Below are 21,357 nucleotides of genomic sequence, written 5' to 3'. Positions count from 1 at the left end.
CACACACACACACACACACACACACACACACACACACACACACACACTTATCAAACTAAGCAGTACTCTTTTTCATGTGATTCAGGAATTCCTCTCTACTTTCCACTGCCTAAATTTCTCTAAGAAATAAGAATACCCAACGCTAACACTTTCTTACATTACTTTACAGTTTGTTTCCTCACTTTGTTCGCTGAACTGAGTCAATGACTTGTGCTAGCTACATTCCATGAAGAAATTCAGAAAGGGAAAAAAGAAAACTGTTCTGATTTCCAGGCAAGTGTTTATGCCAAGAAGACGCAGATGTTTATATGCAACTGAACCAAAAAGGCCTCAAGGGTGGAAAGTGACCTCATTGAGCCAACAAACGCTGAATTACTGCTTCCTTATCTGCAATGAAAATGTGATCAATAAACAAGTCTCAATAAGCAGAGTGGGAGAGCTCAGTACTCAAAGAGAGCCTTTTTTTTTTTTTGAAACAAGATTACATAGAGGAATAAGTATAAAAAAAGGAGATATCAACAAGGTGGTTACCAAGGAACCAAAAAAGCCCTTGATTTCCAGAGTTTCATAATATGCCCCACAGGGTTGGTTCGTTCTGCATGTCTTACGTTTGCAGCCTTCAGGTCCAAACCCAAAGTGGTTGGTCTCACAGCGCTCACAGTGCTGACCGGTGATGCCAGGCTGGCACTCACACTGCCCAGTACGGATGTCGCACTGCCCATTGGTGGAGCCCAAAGCATGGCAGTCACACCTGAAAAGAAACACAAGACACTTCTAGCAAAAGCAGAGCAGAGCGTGAGCAACATTCTCTCAAAGGCAACATGGTAAGGGCTGCTGATTGGAAAGTTGAGGGTTGCCACTGAGTCAGGCCCTTTCTGCGAGTGCTGTTCAAGGCTCTCTGTCACGCCTCACCTCCAGACTGAAACCCTATGGGCACTGACCAAGAACTGGGAGGCTGCAGCCCTGGTGAGATGTCTCAGAAGAAACCTTGCAATCTGCATTCTGTGAAATGTCTGATTTCACCAGGACTGCTATTGTGCTATCCCTTCTGTCCCTTACTTAAATCCTACCCCACGGTGCCTTTCCTGCATCAGACACTAGATTCACATGCAACAGCGAGCCATCCACCAACTGTAACTTGGAAAGATGGGCTTCTTATGACACAGACAGCAAAGATCGCTTTCTTGGATGGCTCTGAACTCTTACCTCTCGCAGCCTTGCCCGCTCTGCAGGTTGTAGAAGCCAGGGTCGCAAGCACCACAGTCCCGGCCGGACACGTGAGGCAGACACTCACACTGCCCCGTCACAGGGTTACAGCTGCTCTGCTGCTGCACTGTCCCATAGGGATTGCAGGCGCAGGCTAGGGTGGGAAAACAGAGAAAGCAACAGATGAAAATTACCAGAGAACGGTAAAGTATAAGACCTGCGCTGTCTATACAGAGTCTAGTCTATACACAGAGTCTCTATGTCTAGTCACACAGAGTCTGTGTGGGTAATCTGAACAGAGATGTGCTATCAATTAAAACACACCCTGACTTTGTGGATGTAGGGTGAAAAAGAACGCCCATCCCATTAATGGTTTGTAACTGATTACTAGTTGAAGCCCTAAAATATAAGCTACATTGTTAAACATGATAAATTAATTCTCCTGCTTCACTTTTCAATGCAGTGTCTAGCGACCTTAAGTTGTGCAAGTGGTTGGCGCTGCATTTGAACAAACTTCTGTAAGTACTGGAAGAGACGCAAATCAAGGTGTGCGTGTGACAGACTGTGGCCAGCGGCTAACCTTTGCATTTGTCTGCTGGATTGGCTGCCAGGGGATTTCCAAAAAAGCCTTCTTTGCACCGGTCGCAGTAGAAGCCAGCCGTGTTATAGATGCACTTCAGGCACTCTCCGGTCAAGCGGTTGCAGTTACCGACCGCGTTGGGGTCTATGTTGTCGTTGCACTGACACGGGCGGCACAGTCTCACGGGCCCACTGCTGCCCAGAGGGTCTCCAAAGTAGCCGTCATCACAGAGTTCACATCTCTTGCCTGGGAATGAGTGGATCCGAGGTTAGAGAGGAATGGCCTGAGGCACCCTGCTGTAGGTTAGCAATGCTGTAGGTTAACACACTGACTATTCTCACCATCCTATACAAGGTCATGTGGCGACGTGCAGAGCTGGAGTCCTGGGCTGTGGACCCTGCAGTGGGCCAAACCAGTGCAGTGGCCTGGACATATTTCTTCAGTGCAGTGGTCCCTGGTTTGCCTACCTCATTTCAAATTCTCTGATCACGTGTTAAAGTTCTTGATGAATGAGATAGGCCCAAGGTTTACCAGACTCTGCATTCCGAAGGAATAAGCACATCCACACAGACTTGGGCTGCACTTGAAAAAGTCAAAGCACAACTTTCAGTGCTTTAAGTTTTCTCAACAGGGTGAGGAGGGTCTCCCTTAACTTAAAAGAGCATACACTATCCCTAGCCAAGCACTGTTGGCCAGTGTAGGACCAGGGGACTCTGAAAGAGAATTAGGTATCACCCACTGTCTGCCTGGACTTCATAACAGAGCAGCTCTTCTAATGACCACAGGGAAGAAGGAGGAGCCAGACTCAGGCTCTCTCCACCGAGCGCATGGCTCGTCTGCATGCTTTTCCACTCCCCTGCCATCGTCACCGTGAGACAGGCTCTTTCTATCCGTGTGGACAACAGGACGAACTCAGTAAACACCCGCTTGGGAACAGCGGCCATCCACACCGGCACTCTTCTGGGCTGTGCTGCTGCAGGTGGGAAGGACTTCAGAGGGGAGCAAGCACAGAGCACTAAGGCAGACACAGGGACTGACCGTGAAGGCCAAGCCACTTTATACTGGGGTGAGACTAAGCATCCTAAGAATGAGACATTAGAATGAGAATGTAGAGAAATCTGCCGGGAAAATGCCCGTGGGAACGCTTCAGAGCAAGGCCACACACCGAGGCGGAGCCAACCAAGCCAGGTTGGACCGCGGTGACAGGAAGACTGAAGTTCAAGTGCAGTGACAAGCTACTACAGGGTCTTTCTTCCTTTTACGTTTGTCTATATGCACACATGCCATGGTATGACTGTTGTGGTCAGAGGACCTTACAGGAGTTGGTTCTTTCAGCTCCGTGTGATCCAGGTACTAACCTCAGGTCTTGAGGCCTGACAGCAAGTGCTTTACCGCGAACCACCTCAGCCCTGCAGAGCTTTTAAGTGGTGTAATCACAGTGTGAGCTAACACACACAATCTCAGCACTTGGGAGGCTGAGCCAGGGAGATCACAAATTTGAGCTCAGCCTGGGATACACTGTGAGCTGTAGGCCACCTTGGATTACACAGTAAGGCAGCCCAGAAAAAGAAAAAAAAAATACCAGTAAAGTGATATGATCCTGTTACATTTTAAAAGGATTATTCTGGCTCCCATGTGAAGAACAGATCTTAGGAAAGCAGGTAAAGCAGGGAGACAATGAGAGAGACAACTTCAGCTGAGAGGTTGAGGGGGCTAGAAGCTGGATGACCACAGAAAATGAGGTCAAAGAAGGGCTGTTTCTAAGAAACGAGAGAAAGAAGAATCAAGTATAAATCCAAGGATTTGGGCTTGATGAGGCAGGTTGTGGTAGTCTATAGACCATTGGGCAGGGAAAGGGCTAGAGTTGGAGAAAAAGGGAAGAAGTCAAAGTGAGATCTTTTTGAAGTTTGAGACTATAGCTCTGTGAGTCTAGAATGCAGGAGAGGTAACTGGCACATTCAGTGAGTGTGGCCTGAGGAGAGTTTACAGAAAGTGCTGTGGTGCAAGGCTAGACCAAGATGGGGCATCAAAGGACAAAGGTGACTGGGATGGACTCTGTAATGTATGCCCTAGGGCCTGCAAGGAGGAAGCAGTCACCACATCATACAGTATTAAGGAAGCAGTCACCACATCATACAGTATTAAGGGCAGTTTCAAGAAGGTTACCTCAGAAGCTTTAACTTTAACCGGAGTCACCAAGTTCAAGGGTCCCCTCCAAACTGGCCCTGGAATAAATATTCTGTCCTTCTACCCCAACTCCAGAGGAGGCTGGATAGGGTGCAGTGTACACATCCCATGGGGTAGAAAAAGGTGAAGACCAGATGCAGAGGGCAGGAAGGAAGCTCCCAGCCCTTCACCAGGTGGAAAAGGAAAGGGACAAAGAGGAGAGGGTGTCCAGGGCTGATGGTACAGATTTTGTATAGAGAAGGGACTGGATCATCAAACACAGATGAACATCCCCATCTGGAATAAAAAGGTGTACCCAAGACAAAAGAGAAGAAAACCCAGGAGAGTTGCAGGTCAAACTACAGAGAGAGGGTAGTTTATTTTTTTTTTTTGGGGGGGGATGTTCAGCCAGCACTGTCCAGCATGGCCACGATACTGACCTTTAGAGCTGACAAACAAAAGCCCAGGTCAGTAAGCTGAGCAGGAAATATGGCTGAGGTGGGGCAGAGGGAAAAAAAGAGAAGGCAGGAGAATGGGCATGAGGGACCCTCCTGGCCCTGCTGCAGGCAGCCAGCAGCCCTCTCAGAGCCATCTCCACACGAGTGCAAGGGTGGCATTCCAGCTATGACGTCTCATCTGATAATGCACTATTCCACATGTAATCTACACTTCAAAGGCTTGAAGTATGTTCTGAATCAAACTGAAACAGGCACACCAGGAGTCTGGATTAAACTGTTCCAAAATATAATTTGCTTTCATTTAAAAGTCGTGGTTCAAGGTTCAAACCCTGTACTCCTCACACACGTTGAGTAAGTAACACACTGCTTTAGCCCTGCTTTGCCTTCCCGCCCTTCACAGCAAAGGCAAGCTAACGAAGGTCAGTCTGCCAACAAGCAGCAACCCCCTCATGGTCAGCATGGCCAGCTATGATAACCTAAAACTGATGTAACGTTATGCTCTTCAGTAAGAGAATGGAATGGGTAGAATGGGAGCAGTGGTCTACCCAAAGGTCTGAAAAAAGAAAAAGCATACTTTCCCAACTTAATGTGACTGGCTCTAAGATACTGAAAGGCTGATTCAGAGAAAGAATTTTAAAATTCAGACAAGCCAGCACTGAAAGCCCAGTTGGGTTTCTCACTATACAAGAGATTACATTATAGTGACAGTTCTATGTGGAGTCACAAAGCCTGGGTTGCAGCCATAGCTCACCAGCGCCTCACCACACAGCCTTGAACATGGCACTCACTGTTTCTGTGTCTTTCTTAGTCACAGCAAAACAACAGCAGAAGTTCCCTCTCGGGGTTGTGAGGATGCCTGAGGAAGGCCGAGTACATGCGACAACCTAACAGACCAGTGAAAGGATAAAGAGCAAGGCACACTCACCGGCAGTGCCAGTTGGACAGTGGGTGCACACCACCTCCTTTGTCTTCGGGACAATGGCACAACTTGAGCCGCCAGGACAGGGACAGGGTTGGCAGTCAGAGGCGGTGCCCAGGGTTGAGTCTCCATAGTACCCGTCGCTACATTTCTCACAGTGGGGGCCAGCTGTATTGTCTCTGCAGTTACAGACACCTATTTTGAGAGCAGAGATGTGCCATCAGATAAGTAACAGGTAAAAAAGACAAAGAGTGCCGCTACTAAAGACAAAAGGACCCTCGGGGCCAGCAGCGGCCTCAGGCCTTCTCACCTGTCTCGGGGTCACAGGTCTCACTGTGTCCATTGCAGGAACAGAGCACACACGGACTGTACGGTCCAAGACTTGGAGTTTCTCTTCTGTAGCCTGAGAGGCACGTCTCACAGAATTGCCCTCCGTACCCCACTGGACAGGTGCAGGACTCTACCCAAGTTGCAGAGACTCCGGGCCCGGGACGAGCACTCTGCAAGGTGACGTCATCCAAATAGCCAGCATCTGTTTGTGGTGTGGAAAAGAGAACCATTGAGGTGCCTTCTGGTTTCCAAAAGCTCATCGAGAGTCATTAACGCATAAGAGTAGACAGATCCAAGAGTCCAGACAAAACTGAGCATTAGCTTAAGTCATTCAGCAGGAATGACAACCAGAAAACAGCATTTAAGACAATCATGTGGTAGAGGGGGCTAAAAGGGAGTAAAGGTATAGAACCGCCCGCTCCCCCCCACACACACAGAGGGCTGTATAGCTCTGACAAGCGTACAATGATTCCAAATCCATTCTGCCACGTGTCAGAATGCTCTTCGTTTCCCTAAGGAAAAAGAAAGCTCAGCCCGAGCTAGACCAATGGTGCATCCAATCTAGTAGAAGCAGCGCTCTGTTCTAAGGCTGTAAAGTGGGCCTGGGGGAGCCAGGCACGTTTCCCTTTAATTTCTACTCTTACGGACTCCTGTGCTCACAGTGCAGTCCTCCCAGTTATAGAGAATTACTTGCCGTTTATATAATTCTTGTGGAAATTGACCACCTGGCTGGAAGAATACTTCTATTACTGGCTTGAACTTAACTTTTAATACGTGTATGGCTTTTTCCCAATCAGACCATGGGTTAGAACAATGCACTTCCAATCTCTAAACATTGTTACGTCTCCCTCGCTTAAAGATACTTCAATCTTGCTCCTATTCCCAAATGATAATTCATCTCTTCTCCTCACTCTCAGACAAACTTCTTTAGGAGGATATTCTTTATTTTACCTTCTCACATAAAAAAAAAAATTTACTTTTCAGAAAGTCCTGTGAGCTTACTCAGTTTCAACACTAAGCCAAAGCTGAACTCCTCAGCAGTGATTTCTCAATGTCCATCTAAAACTCAGTGATCCTCTTGGCCTAAACCTGCAATTATTTTTTTTTTCCTCCAAGTTTTTTTGTTCCCTTGGGCCTCAGGGCACAGACCTCAACTCTTGTTTCTAGGATCCCATCCCGTTTCTGTTTTCTGCCATATTTCCAAGTTTGAAGGCAAACTACCAAAATGTAGACAACCTTCTAAACTCTTCCAAGGACCCAGATCCATATTAGTAATTTATCCCTTATAAAACATTTTTATCTGGACACTTATGCAGAGACCTCAAAAACAAGCAAACAAACATTCCACACATCCCAGCTGCATCTTTTACCTTCCCAGAGGGGGAAAAGCCCTCATTGCTAAGTTTTTGAAGGCATGTTTTTAAACCCCTGTTTATCTACAATTAAAGCAAACGATCATGGGAAAATATATAATTTCTCATAATTTAGCTGACAGTTCAAATCACTTGGCAATTACATGGCAGTAAACAAAAAGACATGAAGGTTAAGCAAGTTGAACCAGTAGTCCCAATAAGACTTTGAGAAAATCTACATATAAGTGGCATTTCAATGGGCTTATTAATTATAAAATAATACTGCCATTAATGTTAGTAAATGCTCGTCAGATCTTAATACATCTTTGGATCAGTGTGAATATACTGGCACAGGAGCTTTTCTTTACCATGAATCCTTCCATCTTCTTAATCAATTCCTAAATTACATCATAACTTACTCCTCTCACTGTATGTGCCACGGATCTTGATTGAGGTCAAATTGTTAAGGAGCTTCTGAAACTCAAAGGGTGAGAGAGCGGGCCTCCAAGGGTAATCTGTTGCTTCATGGAGCCTGGAGACAGAGAAAGGACACATGACCGCTGTAAGGATAATCTGAGGACTGATGCCACCATGGGCAATGATGACATGTTACCAAATAAAAGAGAGCACTGCCAGTTTCTCAGTATAACCAGGGAAAGAGAAAAGAAGGCCACTTGATAACCCAAAGGGTTTTGAACAGAGAATTTCACTATGTGACTGACCCAGGCTGGCCCTGAGCTCCTGGCCATCCTCCCACCTCAACCTCCACACTCTAGGACAATAAGCATGAGCCACTACAGCTAGCCCAGAAGTTTTCCTCTATCACACACCTTGAGGCCAGATCAACTCAGATAAAACACAATAAAAAACCACTTTCTCTTACTCAGCTGGTGAGGTCTGAGCTGGCGAGAGGACAGTCTCACCTGAAGATGTACTTCACAGTGGTCTCGCTAGGGTAGGAGTTGCCCTGAGCGATCAAGGGCACCGACACTCTCAAGCCAGCTCCCTCGAGCACCAGATCTTCTGCAGAGAGGCGAGTGTCCCGTCTGTCCACTCGGAAGGAGAAGGAGAGGTTCTGGCCGTAACTTAGGACCTGGTTGCCCAGGAACTTCGCTAAAAGGCAGACAGACATTAGGCTGGGTCAGAACATGTGAGTGTGACAAAAGAAGCACTGGGAAGCCATGTTGCTCCGCAGCCTCACTTACCAGGGGCGATGAAGTACCTGGGGAAGTAACTATCCGAGATCACGGCAATGTCCTGCCTATCTGAGGACCACTCGAGAGATGCCTCCGAGCCATCTCTCTGCTCCACACGCCACCCATCCTCATCTGCAGGTAGAGAATGACCAAGCACATTTAGATGACAAACACTCTATATCCAAGCCCCACAAAATGTGTGAAACTGCACCTTATATAGAGAAAATCACCAATAAGAAAATTTGACCCTGCAACAGAACATGTATATACCAAGACACATTTTGCTGTGTTTTTTTATGGGACATTTACAGTCACTGCTTACTACAGTAAATTCTCTTAAACCATACATATGTTTTCATTAAGAGGCAACACAAGAAAAAAAAAAAAACATATTAAGTGACATCAAATGTTCCGAGTATCAAAAACCCTCCCAAGTTACTGATTCAAAAAGGGCCCATACGCAAGTGTTCTCGTAGTTCTAACGGCCTGTGAAGTGTTGAATAAGGGCCAAATTTACCAATGTGAAAGGTGGAGGAGATGTCATAAACACTGTAGCCAACAGCATTTGTGCACACAGAAGAATGCCCAAAGCAGAAGCAGGGTGTGCAACCCTTAGGATTAGATGATTCCAGATTGAAAAAGCCAGGTTTGCATCTGAAAGAGATTAAGGGGGCATCGGTCATGGTTTTCCCTGGTAATCTGACACCAATCAAAACAGCAGAGCTCCAGAAAGATGGGCTACCTCTCACAGCTGAAGCCTTCAACATTGTCTTTGCAAACACATCTTCCTGTTTCAACATTACATTCATCTGTGCTGCCAGAGGGATTACAGGAGCATGGCCTGTTAGATGGGAGTAGAGTAAAATGAAGAGAGCAGACAGGAAAGAAACCCCACTCTTAAAGCCAACCTTTACACATCAGTAGATTTTACACACAGAGCATCCTTAAAAGACAGAGTAAACTCATGTTATTTTTATGTATTTATTATTTGTATAGCATTCTGCCTGTGTGCCTGTATACCAGAAGAAGGCATAGATCTGTCTCACTATAGATGGTCATGAGCCACCGTGTGGTTGATGGGAATTGAACCCAGGACCTTTGGAAGAACAACCAACTGTTCTTAACCTCTGAGCCATCTCTCTAACCCTTCATGTTACTCTTATATTTGGATTTGGTTTCAGTCAAGAATACTCATCACCCATGATGAAACCTAATACTGTGCACACTAGCTTAAACTACTAAAAACCCCTTTCCAAAAACCCAGGGGCATCAGCATGGCTAGTCTTGAACACTGTTGACCATTACTGCTGGGAAAGGGTTCCCATTTGTTATTATCACCTTTCTGTGCAGATTCAGGACCAGTCTCTGAAACTGAAAACATTTCTTTGAACCTGAGAGTGACAGGCAGTCCAAACCAAACCAGAATGGGTAATAATAAAATAGGCATTTGATAGTGATCAATTTAGTTCAATGACATGTTCTCTGGGTAAAGGGCCACAAAGTCAGTGTGTGTTTTAATTGGTAGCACGTATCTGTTGAGATTACCCAGACAGACTCTGTGCCACTAGACATGTAGACTACCTGTATATACAGAGAAAGGAGGAAAAACATTTACCTGCACCCTGCCTCAGTAAGGGAATGGAATCCGGGCTGGCAACGGTCACACTTGTCACCCATCACTCCTGGCTTACAGCTGCATCTGCCGTAACTGTCACACTGTGTGCTGAGAGAACCTAAAATTTAACGAGTTCATGTTCAACTCCAAGTCCGGACAGAAGGGTAAGTAAAAAAAAAAAAAAAATTCAGTGTCAAAAGAAACAGAAGCAAAAGCTAAAAGCCAATGCCTGGTGACTGGTATGTAATCCCTAGGGGACCGGCGAAAATAACGCCCAAATTCCAAACCACAACTCCTTATAAGCTTTAGAAGCCATACCAGGCATACCCTAGGGGAAATCTACTCATCACGCTTGAGCAAAGCTGTACCCAGTAGAACGGTACACACAGGACCAGTCACCTCTCTGGCAATCAGGCGCTCCTTAAGGCTCTTGACTAGAACCTCAGTACACATAGGCACAAACACAATATTATCCTTCAAAAAGGAAAAAAATACGAGAGACCAAATGCTGTGTATCTCTAGACACACACTAACTAACTTGTGCATCACTCAGCTCTGAGGAGAACAGACTAAACAAAATCATTAACAAGGAAGAGCCCTTCGCAGTCAAAGTTCAGATGGTCTCTATGACCCAGCTGCCAATTATTTACAGAACCACTACTTCTTTTATACACACTAGAAAATTATCTGAAGGTTCAACTTGGTTAGAGTGAAGGGGAAGAGTGGAGGCAGGATGAGACATTTATGAGCGAGAACAGCTTGCACACTGCCACACTTAACTGTGCACATGCTCAGAAAACAAAGCTTTAACTTCTGGGGGTTCAGAAGACTCCTGGTTCGTCTTGCTCCACCCAGGGGAATGGCTATCGCTTACCAACAGGACTGCAGTGGCATGGAGAGCAGGCTTCAGTGTTCCCAAGACGGAAGAAGTTCTCCCGGCACCTCTCACACTTGGCACCATCTGTGTTATCGCGGCAGTTGGTACAGTGGCCACCATGTCCAGTGGAACGGTAAAGTTCAGGGTCAAAGTAGCACTCTTGGGATCGGCCATTGCAGTCACAGGCTATAAGTCAAAATACACAAGTTATGCCAGATCGGTATACCTTAAAAAGAAATTGTGTGTGTGTGTGTGTGTGTGTGTGTGTGTGTGTGTGTGTGTGTATGAGTAAATGCCATGTGTGAGGACGCCTGCAGAGCGCCCACCCAACCCCTTAAGTGTCATATCACTGGAGCTGGAGTTAGAGGCAGTTCTGAGAAGTCCAACATGAGTGCTTTATTGGGAAATGAACTCTGGAGTCATCACTAGAGCCCCAAGAGCTGTATACCTTTAAGAAAACATTTTAGGAGTTCAAAAAAACCAAATCATAATTTCATATATCTCTGTGACAGGTGATACAAAATAAAAATGACTAGCAGGTACACTGCTTATAAAAGACATGGTATGTCAACAAGTTTAGATAGCTTGATCATCACTTTACGAAGAAATATCTGTCCTCTTAGAAAAAAGATAATTGTAAACATAAGAACGTCTATACTCAGAAAAGAATCTGCCTCCCAGTACCTGTTCATATGTAAGAGCCAAGTCAAACGACCACCCTTCTGTTTTGTGAGATAGCATTTCACTACGCAGCGTTGGCTGGTCTGAAACTCACTATGCAGACCTGGCCTTGAAGACATAGAGGTATCTGCCTCCACTTCCCCAGTGCTGGGAAACAGCATGAACCAGAACTCCTAGTTTTCTAACTCATTATCCTTTACTTCTAGCACTAACAGAAAAAAAAACAAGGTACTAAATTATTGTGCAGCTTTTCTTTGAAAATTTTTGCTTCAACAGTTCAAACACATTAAGGCACCAGCTTTAAAGGGCCAGATTACTCTATCCGGACCAGGGAACGTGAGGTTTAAATTAGCATGTCTGATGATGGAGGCAGAATCGCAGGGAAACCTAGACCCTTCAGATCCATCTACTAGGGAACCACAGTTCCAACTGGGCATCTGGTAAAGAAATCATACTTTAAAATTAGTAACTGAGGGTCAGATGGAAGGGGAGAAGGACCTCCTTTATCAGTTGCCTGGGGGAGGGCCATGGGAGGAGAAGAAGGAAGAAGGGTGGGATTGAGAGAGGACAAGGGATGGGGCTACAGCTGGGATACAAAGTAAATAAATTGTAATAAATTTTAAAATAAATTAAAAAAAAAATTAAGTGACTGGCTGGGTGAGGTGGTGTGCAGCTTTAATCCCAGGACTCAGAAGGCAATTCTGTATGAGTTTGAAACAAGTCTGGTCTCCACAGTGAGATCCAGGCGAGGGATACATAGTGAGACCCTGTCTCCAAAAGTAAACAAATTAATAAACAATTTGTAATCACAAAGAGTCTTTATTTCTGCTTTTAGGGGATGATTTTCTTAGACTTAGCCTGTCCAAAGTATATATAAGCTCTTGGCCATCACATAAAAACCAAGTCTTGCTTGGTTTATGAAAAAGCAGTAATCAATTATTATTTTTAACACTTGAATATGTATTTTCTTTCTCTGTACAATATATTCTACTATAGAAGTGCAACTGAAAACATTTTTAGAAACTTGACCTGCTGGCACCAAGGCTTTGCGTTTGTTATGCTGGTGCCCACCCCCTTCATTAGCTGTTTCTCTTACCCCTTGCTGTCCTATAGACCATCCAGTCTTCTGCAGTAGTGGCCTGGTGCCGAGATCAAGAAGCAGAACAATTCCCATGCCCACTCTGCTCCAACCCAAAGATAAAGCACCTGCTGTGCCTCTCTCATTAGCAGCTGGGAGAAGAGAGGACAGCTGTGTTTGTTCTTGTCTGGCCCAGCATCCCACCCAACTGTTCTGATGTAGTCACATCATCCAGAAACTTTACTTTGAAGCGTTGGTCCTGAAGAGACTATGGAGGAAGACAAACCCAGTCAGCTCCTTCTCAAAACCCACTAGCTGCATGGCTGCTTCATTTCCTAACAGTATTTTGTTTGCTCTTATTCCCTGGATAGACTAGAAACATGACATCCATATGTACATGCGTTTAGAAGACATGTTTTAGGAGTGCTGCATTTCTTTCGCCAGTCCTCATGATATCCAATTTCGTTAGTGTGGTAATGGGATTAAAGGAGCTCACTGGAATGCTTAGAAATGCTAGAGGAGGCTAGAAAGTTTATCAGCAACTCCAGGATTTGTTGTGAGAAAGGAAAGCTGAACAGTACAATATGCTCAAGGCAGTTCAATAGAAACAGTCATAAGTCAAGAGGTTCCCTCTCAGTAACCACATAACTGCTGCAAGCTCCAAGTGTTCTTTCTCTTAGTCCTTTTAATCTTCACACTGATGAAGTACTCAAAAACACTGCAGTTGCTTTACAGTTTGTTCCCATTAAGTCTTTGGCAAAAAAAAAAAAAAAAAAAAAAAAAAAATGACCCTACACTTCCCCTCCTGAGTTTTCCTCTCAGTCTGTTCAGAATAAGCCATGGTATTATGAACGATAAGCAACTGTTAATGTCTTCATTTTGACCTTTACTAGGGTGTTACCCCTTCTCCCAAAGCCACCCAGATTTCCAGAGCAGTGGCTGGGCAACTTTCTCGTAGTGTTCTCTTTAGTCAGATAAAGAAAAAGTGATTTTGAGAAACAACAATTTGTACCTGGTACATGTTAAGCAAGCTGCCTGCCTGAGTGAAGGAGTGCTGGTGAAACAGACTTAGCTGGGGGCTGCACACCCAACAGATTCCATAGAAAGTACTTGGGGAGGGAACTCATGTCTGTCCTTAACATATGTGCAGACTTTTCTTTATTGTCCTCATCCCCCAAACAATGTGGGACAACCACTTACATGGCATTTGCACTGTACATCATGTTAGTTACCTACAGATGACAAGCATGGAAAAAGGAATGCATAGTCACATGCAAATAAAAGCCATTTTATAGAGAACTTGACTATCCATGGACTTCGGTATATGAGGAAGGTTCTGGAACCCATCGGCTATGGATACTTGAAGGATGGTTGACTTTAAAGAGCCACAGTGACTATAAGAGTCACATTTTAGAGACTTGCCCAGTGTTTGAATCTAAGCAAACTCCTGAACCTTGGATATTGGGCTTCCTAGCTGATATTCATGAAGAAACAAAACCAGCTGGGCTTATTCATGACCAACTTCCTTACCTATCATTTTCCTCTGACGTGCACGTAGTTCGGTGCCCTGCTCCACAGTAGCAGTGCCTTTCACAGGTTTCCATTAATGAGGAAGTCACCCACCCCTTCTTCCATCGTCCTTAGGACAAACGGACAGACTATACCAGTGGCACTCACGTAGGCATTCGTTGGCGCTTTCGGCAGTGGCCCTCCTCCATGGCCGGTCATTGAAGAAAGGCAGACACTTTTCACAGTCAACTCCATACGTGTTATGTTTGCAATTGCACACGAGCTTGTCAAATTCATTCCTTACACACTCACTAGCATGTCCATTACATTTACACCTGGAGAGAAAAGAGACAGGTGTGGCTTAGAATGGAACCACTGTGAGGTCCAAGAGATGTTGCAGAAGAAATGTGTACACAGAAAATCAAAAGCAACCTAAGGATTCTTTGAATTTTACCATTCAAAAGGGTAAACTGAGGAACTTCACAAGGATAAGTTGAAACACACACACACACACATACATGTGCGCACCAAAAAACCCAGGATGGAACAATAATTAAAGAGAAGAAAGTCCCTAACAGTTTCTAAGGATACTAGCAGGATATTTCCTGAAGTCAAAACTGTCAGGAAGCAGCAGAAGACAATGGCTAAGAACTGCATAAAGTCTGACACCAGGCTGCCTAGGTTTGGAATCCTTTCACTGTCACTTACAGTGTGCCTGAACCTCACCTGTAAAACAGACAATGTTAAAGCTTCTCTTATATTCACTGGAAAATTCTGTATTTCTGAATACAGGACTGCACAGAATTCAAGTCAATACATACGGCAATAAGTCATATGATTACACTTCCAACTGAAGGAGATGAGACACTTCCTTCGATGCCTCCTTTCTCATAGATGTCCAGTAATTAGACTTTCCCTTGGTCTATTTGGGGGCAAGGATTGCTGAAGGATTCCCTAGATCCAAGTACAGTAATAAGCGAACTTGGAGATGGTAATGTGGCTAGAGCAGAGACATTACTCTCACTTGGTTCCTTAAAGACAGCAATTCTGCAGCTTCAACGACATCTAAAAAAATGCCTGTGCATACCGGATCATCTTATTGTGCAGAAGTGAATTCTGGTTTTCAAATCCTGTTCCCAGCCCTCTCTAGGACCCCTGTCCCTGGTGACTGTACACACTTAGTATCTCCCATGACCAAATGCTTTAGTCCCCCAAGTTAGCCCACTGTCTTAATTGATTCCTGGTAGCACTGTTCTCCTGACCATTAGACCTTAAGATCACCTTTGACTAAAGACCTGGCAATCTTCCTTTCACAGTAAAATGCACTGTGTATCCCTTTTGATCTGTCAGCAGCCCAATGGCAGGAGTTTAATCTGCTTAATCTCCAGATTATACAGCATCTAAACGAGAATAGAAATTCTATCAACCACACTGTGCCTCTATCCTCACTGTGTTTTCACACTCACCTGAAACATTCTCTGTAATTGACTCTGCAGGTTAGGATATAAAGCAATGGGCTTCATGGCATCTTCATAACCACACATCACTCTCCTCTGTTCTAAGTGTGCACTCATCTTCCTAACCCAGTTTTGATATTATAGCCTTACTCTAAACACTGCCCCTTTCTCACTGGTTACATTTCAAACCAATCTCACTGAGCATGCCAGAAAAACCATATGCAAAAATAATTATTCTGCTCTTGAGACCTCATGGGCAAACACAAGAAAAGAAAGTTTATGATTCTTTGCCTGTCATCTCTGGCCATAAGGTGATCTTTCTGGCTTACAGTTCTGAAGGGAGATTTTCTTCCCACCCAGCAGAATTTCACTCTCAGCTTCTGCTGGTACATACCCATCCAAGGGCACTCAATCCAAGCATCTGCCCTCTCTACCCACATCAGACCCTACCTCTCCTCTAGTTGTGCAGCTCTGTGTCTTGATTCATGACATTTCTGTTTAGAACACACAGGAGCACTAGCCTAAGATGACCCCCTACCACCACCACCCTATACTTGGGAAGAGAAGTTTTTGGATTCTTGATCTTTTTCAAAACTAGACTGCTATAACTCTGGAATGGGAACAAGTCACAACGTGAACTTTATGGCCTAAAGGTAATTTTACACAACACTCAGGGGACCAGCATTTTGACTGTCCACTTGTGACATCACATGAACGCTAGACAATATTTTATTTTTGAAACATTTCAAGCTTTGTGTGCTGGTTAGTTTTTCTATCAGCTAGGCTATCATAAGCCTGGTACATCTGGGAAGAAGAGCCCTCAACTGAGAAAATGCCTTTATCACAGCGACCTGTAGGTAAGGCTGTGGCCATTTTCTTGACTAATGATTGATGGGGAAGGGCCCAGCCACTGTAGGCAGTGCTATCCCTAGGCTATATAAGAAAGCAGGCTGAGCAAGCCATGGAGAACAGCCTAGTTAACAGCAATCTTCATGGCCTATGGTTCAGTTCCTGCCTCCAGGCTCCTGCGCTGACTTTCCTCAGTGATGGACTGTGATCTGGGAGTTGTAAAAGAAGTAAATCTTTTCCTCCCCCAACTTGCTTTGGTGCTGATCACAACAACAGAAAGCAAACTACAACATCTTGAGTTTGTGGATTACAGATGCTCAACCTATATTTGAATTGTTACATATTTATGCATCGTCCCTAACTCACACCTAAGATCCTGGAGGTCAAGACTTCTTTCTCCCTCACACAACAGCTCTCAGAACCTATTACTCAATTCTGCACTTAAATGGTCAATGAGAGTCGATTTAACAAGGTTTCAGAAAACCCAACTGCTTAGCCTCGAGAATGAGAAGATCTGATGGGGAAAATCTCCTAGGTTGTGGCTTTCTTTCTAGATCCACATGGTCCCCAAATTCTAATAAAGTCATAAACAAGTTCCACACCACAGTTCCCATCACTTTCAAGCCAGATTTCAGAGTGCACTCACCTGCCGCCCACAGCAAAGTCTGAGATTGCATAATAATAGGACTTGAGAACTTTGGGGTCATTAAACACTTCATCTCCAAAGGTGTTTAGGCGATTGAGTGTCACTCTGATGTCAGTAGCAGTTACCCATTCCTGCCAGAATGAAAAAACACAAGCGCAGACAGACACATGAAGGGACTGAAGACAAGAAACGCGTTTGATAAAAATACTCTAAATAGTTCACGTTAATCTAGATCCTCTTTTGCTGCATTACTGAAATACTGAACTATTACCTTTAATCCCCTGATATTTTCCGCCTTGACTCTTCTGCACTGTGTAACACTGACTGTGTAACACCATCACCTCACCACTCGGAGTTTCCAAAGGCGAGGACACTGCTGGTTTCTTCCTAAGGTGACTGAAACCCCAAAGCCCAGCCCGGCGAATAGCAGGATGCCTCTGCACTCCTTGCTCTCTCCCCAGCCTACAACTGAAATGCAGCCAGGATCATCAGTTCAGATCACAAGAATGTGACACTTATTCTAGCACACTTGCTTCTATATACTGCTTCACCCTGCACACTTTGTACCATCTGGTTCTGGATCCCAGACCTGAACCCCACTGGGCTGAGGCAGACAGAAACCTAAGCACACGGTCAGGTGTGAGTACACACTGACGCGCTAACCAAATGCAATCTGTTTGTTGTGATCTCTCCCATGATATCACCACCGTTAGGCCTTTCCTGGCCATTCTATCTTGAGATTACCAACACTCCACTGCTTTGCTTACATCATCCATTTCAACCCTGCCTATACAACCTGATTAAAGGTATCGGAAGGGTAGGGAATTTGTGTCCATTTTGTTCAGTGCAATGTCCCTCATGCTTGGCTCAGAGTGAATGAATGACTATGTCTGATCAAGTTGAAAGGTGCATGAAAACACAGCAGACAAGAATGAAGGCTGTGCTATTACCCTGGGGTCTAAGATGTCTAAGCCTTAAATAAATGCCCTTTCATTGAGCTAACTTTATCAGATGCTTACATGCGTGGCACACTGGTATAAAATGATCCCAGTGACTCAGTCTGCTAAGGCCACACCCTGTGCAGTCCCTTTCCATGCTGACTCCTGGCTTCGATGTACAGCTGGTTTTGGCAGAGGGGACACTGGTAGATATGACACAAGCAGAGGGGCCATAAGGACTATTCATGCTTAGGGACTTGCCAGCGTGTGGAAAAGCCTACTCTGGTCTCCTGCACATGGAAGACTACAGGAAAAGAGAAAGATTCAGCCCTCGGTTGACTGGCCTGGTGAGTGAGCCAGACTCAAAAGATAGCACTTCTATTCCAGTCCAGGCACTGTGTGTGAAAATCACCCTCACAGATGTAACAAGCCGGGGCACGGGTGCAGGCATCTATGCTTGCAGAGGGCTCTCTGAGCCCAGCAGGGGCATTCCTGATAAAGAACCACTGCCTTAAGCCAGCCAAATACCTGGCAACAGGGAGAGCTCATAAAAACTAATCGCGATCAAGCTTCAAGTATAATTAGAAAGGAGAAGATGAGTTCTCTGTATCCATCTTGGAACTCAGTAACAACTCCTACTCGAGGCCACAATAGCAGAGATCTGTTGCTTGAGCAGAACGCAAAGAGCTAAACACATCTCTGCTTAGTGCTTACAACAGCTCCCAGGCTTCATCATCACCACGCTCCCCTTTACAGAGGAGACAGAAAGCTCACAGAGTGCCATGGAGACAACATCAGGAAAAGAGAGTCTGGGGGTGCACTGAACAGAGTCCGGGTCTCAGTTCTGCAACTGAGTTGGGGCAATTTATATCCTTCCTGAGCTCTGATTCCTTCTCTGTAAAAATGAAGATATAAATAATATCCAACTTACAGAGAGTATGCGACTTTCAAGCCTTACTACATCTAGATATCAATACATCCAGATAGCTGCTCAGTTATCTACAGCTCAGAATCCACTTCATTACGGCACAGCTAAGTGTGGAACAAAGGCTGAGAACGGAGGCCAATACCTGCTGATAGGAGCCAGTGGGACCTGAGGTAGTCTCCTCCATCTGGGAGAAGTCAAACCTGCCCACCCAACTTGACCCCTGGCTGTGAAAGCCAGGTCTCTTATACCCGGACACACATAATTAAATCGACTACACAATGAAAACAACTGACCAAATTTATGCAGGCGCCCTATGCATTCTTACCATGTGGTCTCTATGGCATGAGGAGCAGCAAAGACCAGAATCCCCACAGGGGAGCTGCTCAGGACAGGCTGGTGGGCATGCAGGCAGCAAAGGAGCCAGAAAACCAGTTACAACCCCAAACACCATTCTTTCCTCCCGGTCCCACTTCAGTCTCCAGGACAGGAATACAATCAACTGGATGAAGAAACAAGGCTGGCAGACGTCTGCTATATTGCCCTCTCTGGCTTTCTTTCAGTCTTCAGTTATTTCCGTTAGATGGGTTAACCACAGTGCCAAGGTACCCTAGTAATTATCCAACCTCTAGAACTTAATTTCTCAGGTAATGAAGAAAGAGTTGATTATCAACTATCAACAGCACAGATACAATGTCCTTGTGTAGGAAGGAAGGAAGGAAGGAACGGAGGGAGGGAGGGAGGGAGGGAGGGAGGGAGGAAGGAAGGAAGGAAGGAAGGAAGGAAGGAAGGAAGGAAGGAAGGAAGGAAGCAGGAGGGAAGGAGGGAGGGAGGGAGTAAGGGAAGGAAGGAGGGAGGGAGGAAAGGAGGGAGGAGGGGAGGGAAAGAAAGAGGGAGGGAGGAAGGAGGGGAGGGAGGAAAAGAGGGAGGGAGGGAGGGAAGGAGACAATCTTAAATACTTAAATATCTTGTATCAGCTGTTCCCTATTGCTAATTTAAAAATACACATTTTCGCTTGTGAAATTGAAGAGCAGTTAAGAAAGGATGTAAGAAAAATAGGAAGATTATTTCAAACACATTCTTTTACTTGCTTGGAGTGGTAAGGGGACAGTGAGAAAGCTCAGCAAGTAGAGGCACCTGCCACTAAGTCTAATGACCTCAGCTCAATCTCTGGGACCCACAAGGTAGAAAGAGAGAACCAACTTCCTCTCATTGTCCAGCTCTGAACTATATGTATAAGCTACTGTGCTTACACACACATACAGACACAAAATAAAATTTTAAATGTAAAAAAAGTAAAATCTACGAGACAAGTCTCATGTATTCCAGGTTGGCCTTGAACCTGCTACATAGCCAAAGATAAACTTCTGATCTTCCTGCCTCCACCTCTCCTGAAACAATCTAACCACTGAATCGTATTCCCAGCCCTACACCAAAATATCTTCATGTACAGAGACTAAAGTTAGAACTGTTCAGCTCTAATAAAATTTGCAAATTAGCTGAGTGTGATGGTGTGCGGAGGTGGGGGCTGGAGGGTCAGTAGTTCAAGGTCAACTTCAACTGAGTAAGTGGCCGCTTCAGAACTCGTCTCAAAAAAACCCTAAATTAAAGTGTGTGCTTCTTTGGTTTTGTTTCTTAAAGGTTACACTGTGGGATGTATTTTAAGTAGAAACATAAAAGTAGGAACATTTAAGTAGGAACATAAAAGCAAATGTTGTCCAGGCAGTGGGAGGAAAAATGGCTTTTTTTTTTTCAGTTATAGATAACACACAGGAGTGTGGCATAGAATCTAGCTACCCGTGTCATGACTCACTCGGTTAATTTTCGTGCTTGAGGTAGAACAGCTGGCTCCCACACCACACCGTGAGCGCCTACCTGCAGCACAGGGCTGTTGTCAAAGTTGTAGGCACTTGGCCTTCCTTCCAGGGTTGAAAAGGCCACGTTGCCCCCAGTGAGGGGGGAAATGTCACTGAATTCATCCGTACACAAGGCCTGCTGCTCGTCCCCTCCCGTCCTGATGAAGCCTCGGTTGGCCTTGGAGTACGTGTTCTCACAGGAGCCACTGTAGTACTGGTAAGGGATCCAGGGCCCGTCTTCCCGAGTGCGCTTATAAATGGCGAAACTCTCTGGCCGGCTGGTGTGGAACTTGAGACGCACATAGGTGATGTCAAAGGCCTTCCCTATGGGACAAATACATCAAAGCTCTTAAGTCGTGTGGATGAAGATGAAAAAGGGCCCCTATTCCTAACTAGGTTTGCGGCTTGATGAAGACAAGGCCAGGACACTCCACAATGTGGTTGGGCCCAGTGGGCTATTCTAAACCTGGAAACTGCACATTTCCCCACAAAATACAAAGTACAGTTGGGTTAACGTAAGCCATGAAAACTTGTGGGACAAGTGCAGTACTAATACACTTAAAACTAAATGAAAAGCTCACCTATTCTTAATGCTGGTGCTTCAATGAAAGCTTAATTAAAATATTTTTTTTTTTTTTTTAATCTGAGGACTTTTGAAATGGGTCTTCTGGGTACTTTCAATACATTCAAAACCTTACTCTTTATTAACTAGGGTGTTT

General features: G+C 45.0%; 1 protein-coding gene across 1 annotated transcript in view; it reads right to left on the bottom strand.

The window, feature by feature from the left end:
* Window positions 1-21,357, bottom strand: part of Lamc1 (laminin subunit gamma 1) — a 116,326-nt gene that overhangs the window by 20,308 nt on the left and 74,661 nt on the right. The window contains exons 2-16 of the mRNA XM_055624506.1: window positions 20,658-20,962; window positions 16,920-17,050; window positions 14,136-14,302; window positions 10,697-10,885; window positions 9,823-9,940; window positions 8,950-9,048; window positions 8,725-8,861; window positions 8,217-8,339; window positions 7,935-8,124; window positions 7,431-7,543; window positions 5,640-5,861; window positions 5,336-5,524; window positions 1,787-2,032; window positions 1,207-1,360; window positions 609-751 (exon numbers count right to left, since the gene is read on the bottom strand). Coding sequence (XP_055480481.1) covers window positions 609-751; window positions 1,207-1,360; window positions 1,787-2,032; window positions 5,336-5,524; window positions 5,640-5,861; window positions 7,431-7,543; window positions 7,935-8,124; window positions 8,217-8,339; window positions 8,725-8,861; window positions 8,950-9,048; window positions 9,823-9,940; window positions 10,697-10,885; window positions 14,136-14,302; window positions 16,920-17,050; window positions 20,658-20,962 — 2,526 coding nt within the window. The remainder of the gene's footprint in view (window positions 1-608; window positions 752-1,206; window positions 1,361-1,786; window positions 2,033-5,335; window positions 5,525-5,639; window positions 5,862-7,430; window positions 7,544-7,934; window positions 8,125-8,216; window positions 8,340-8,724; window positions 8,862-8,949; window positions 9,049-9,822; window positions 9,941-10,696; window positions 10,886-14,135; window positions 14,303-16,919; window positions 17,051-20,657; window positions 20,963-21,357) is intronic.

The sequence above is a fragment of the Psammomys obesus genome, unplaced genomic scaffold (genome assembly GCF_907164565.1).
Source record: "Psammomys obesus unplaced genomic scaffold, mPsaObe1.curated_primary_1811, whole genome shotgun sequence".
Classification (NCBI taxonomy): Eukaryota; Metazoa; Chordata; class Mammalia; order Rodentia; family Muridae; genus Psammomys; species Psammomys obesus.
The sequence above is the reverse complement of the archived record's forward strand: the minus strand, read 5'-3'. Positions and strand labels throughout refer to the sequence as shown.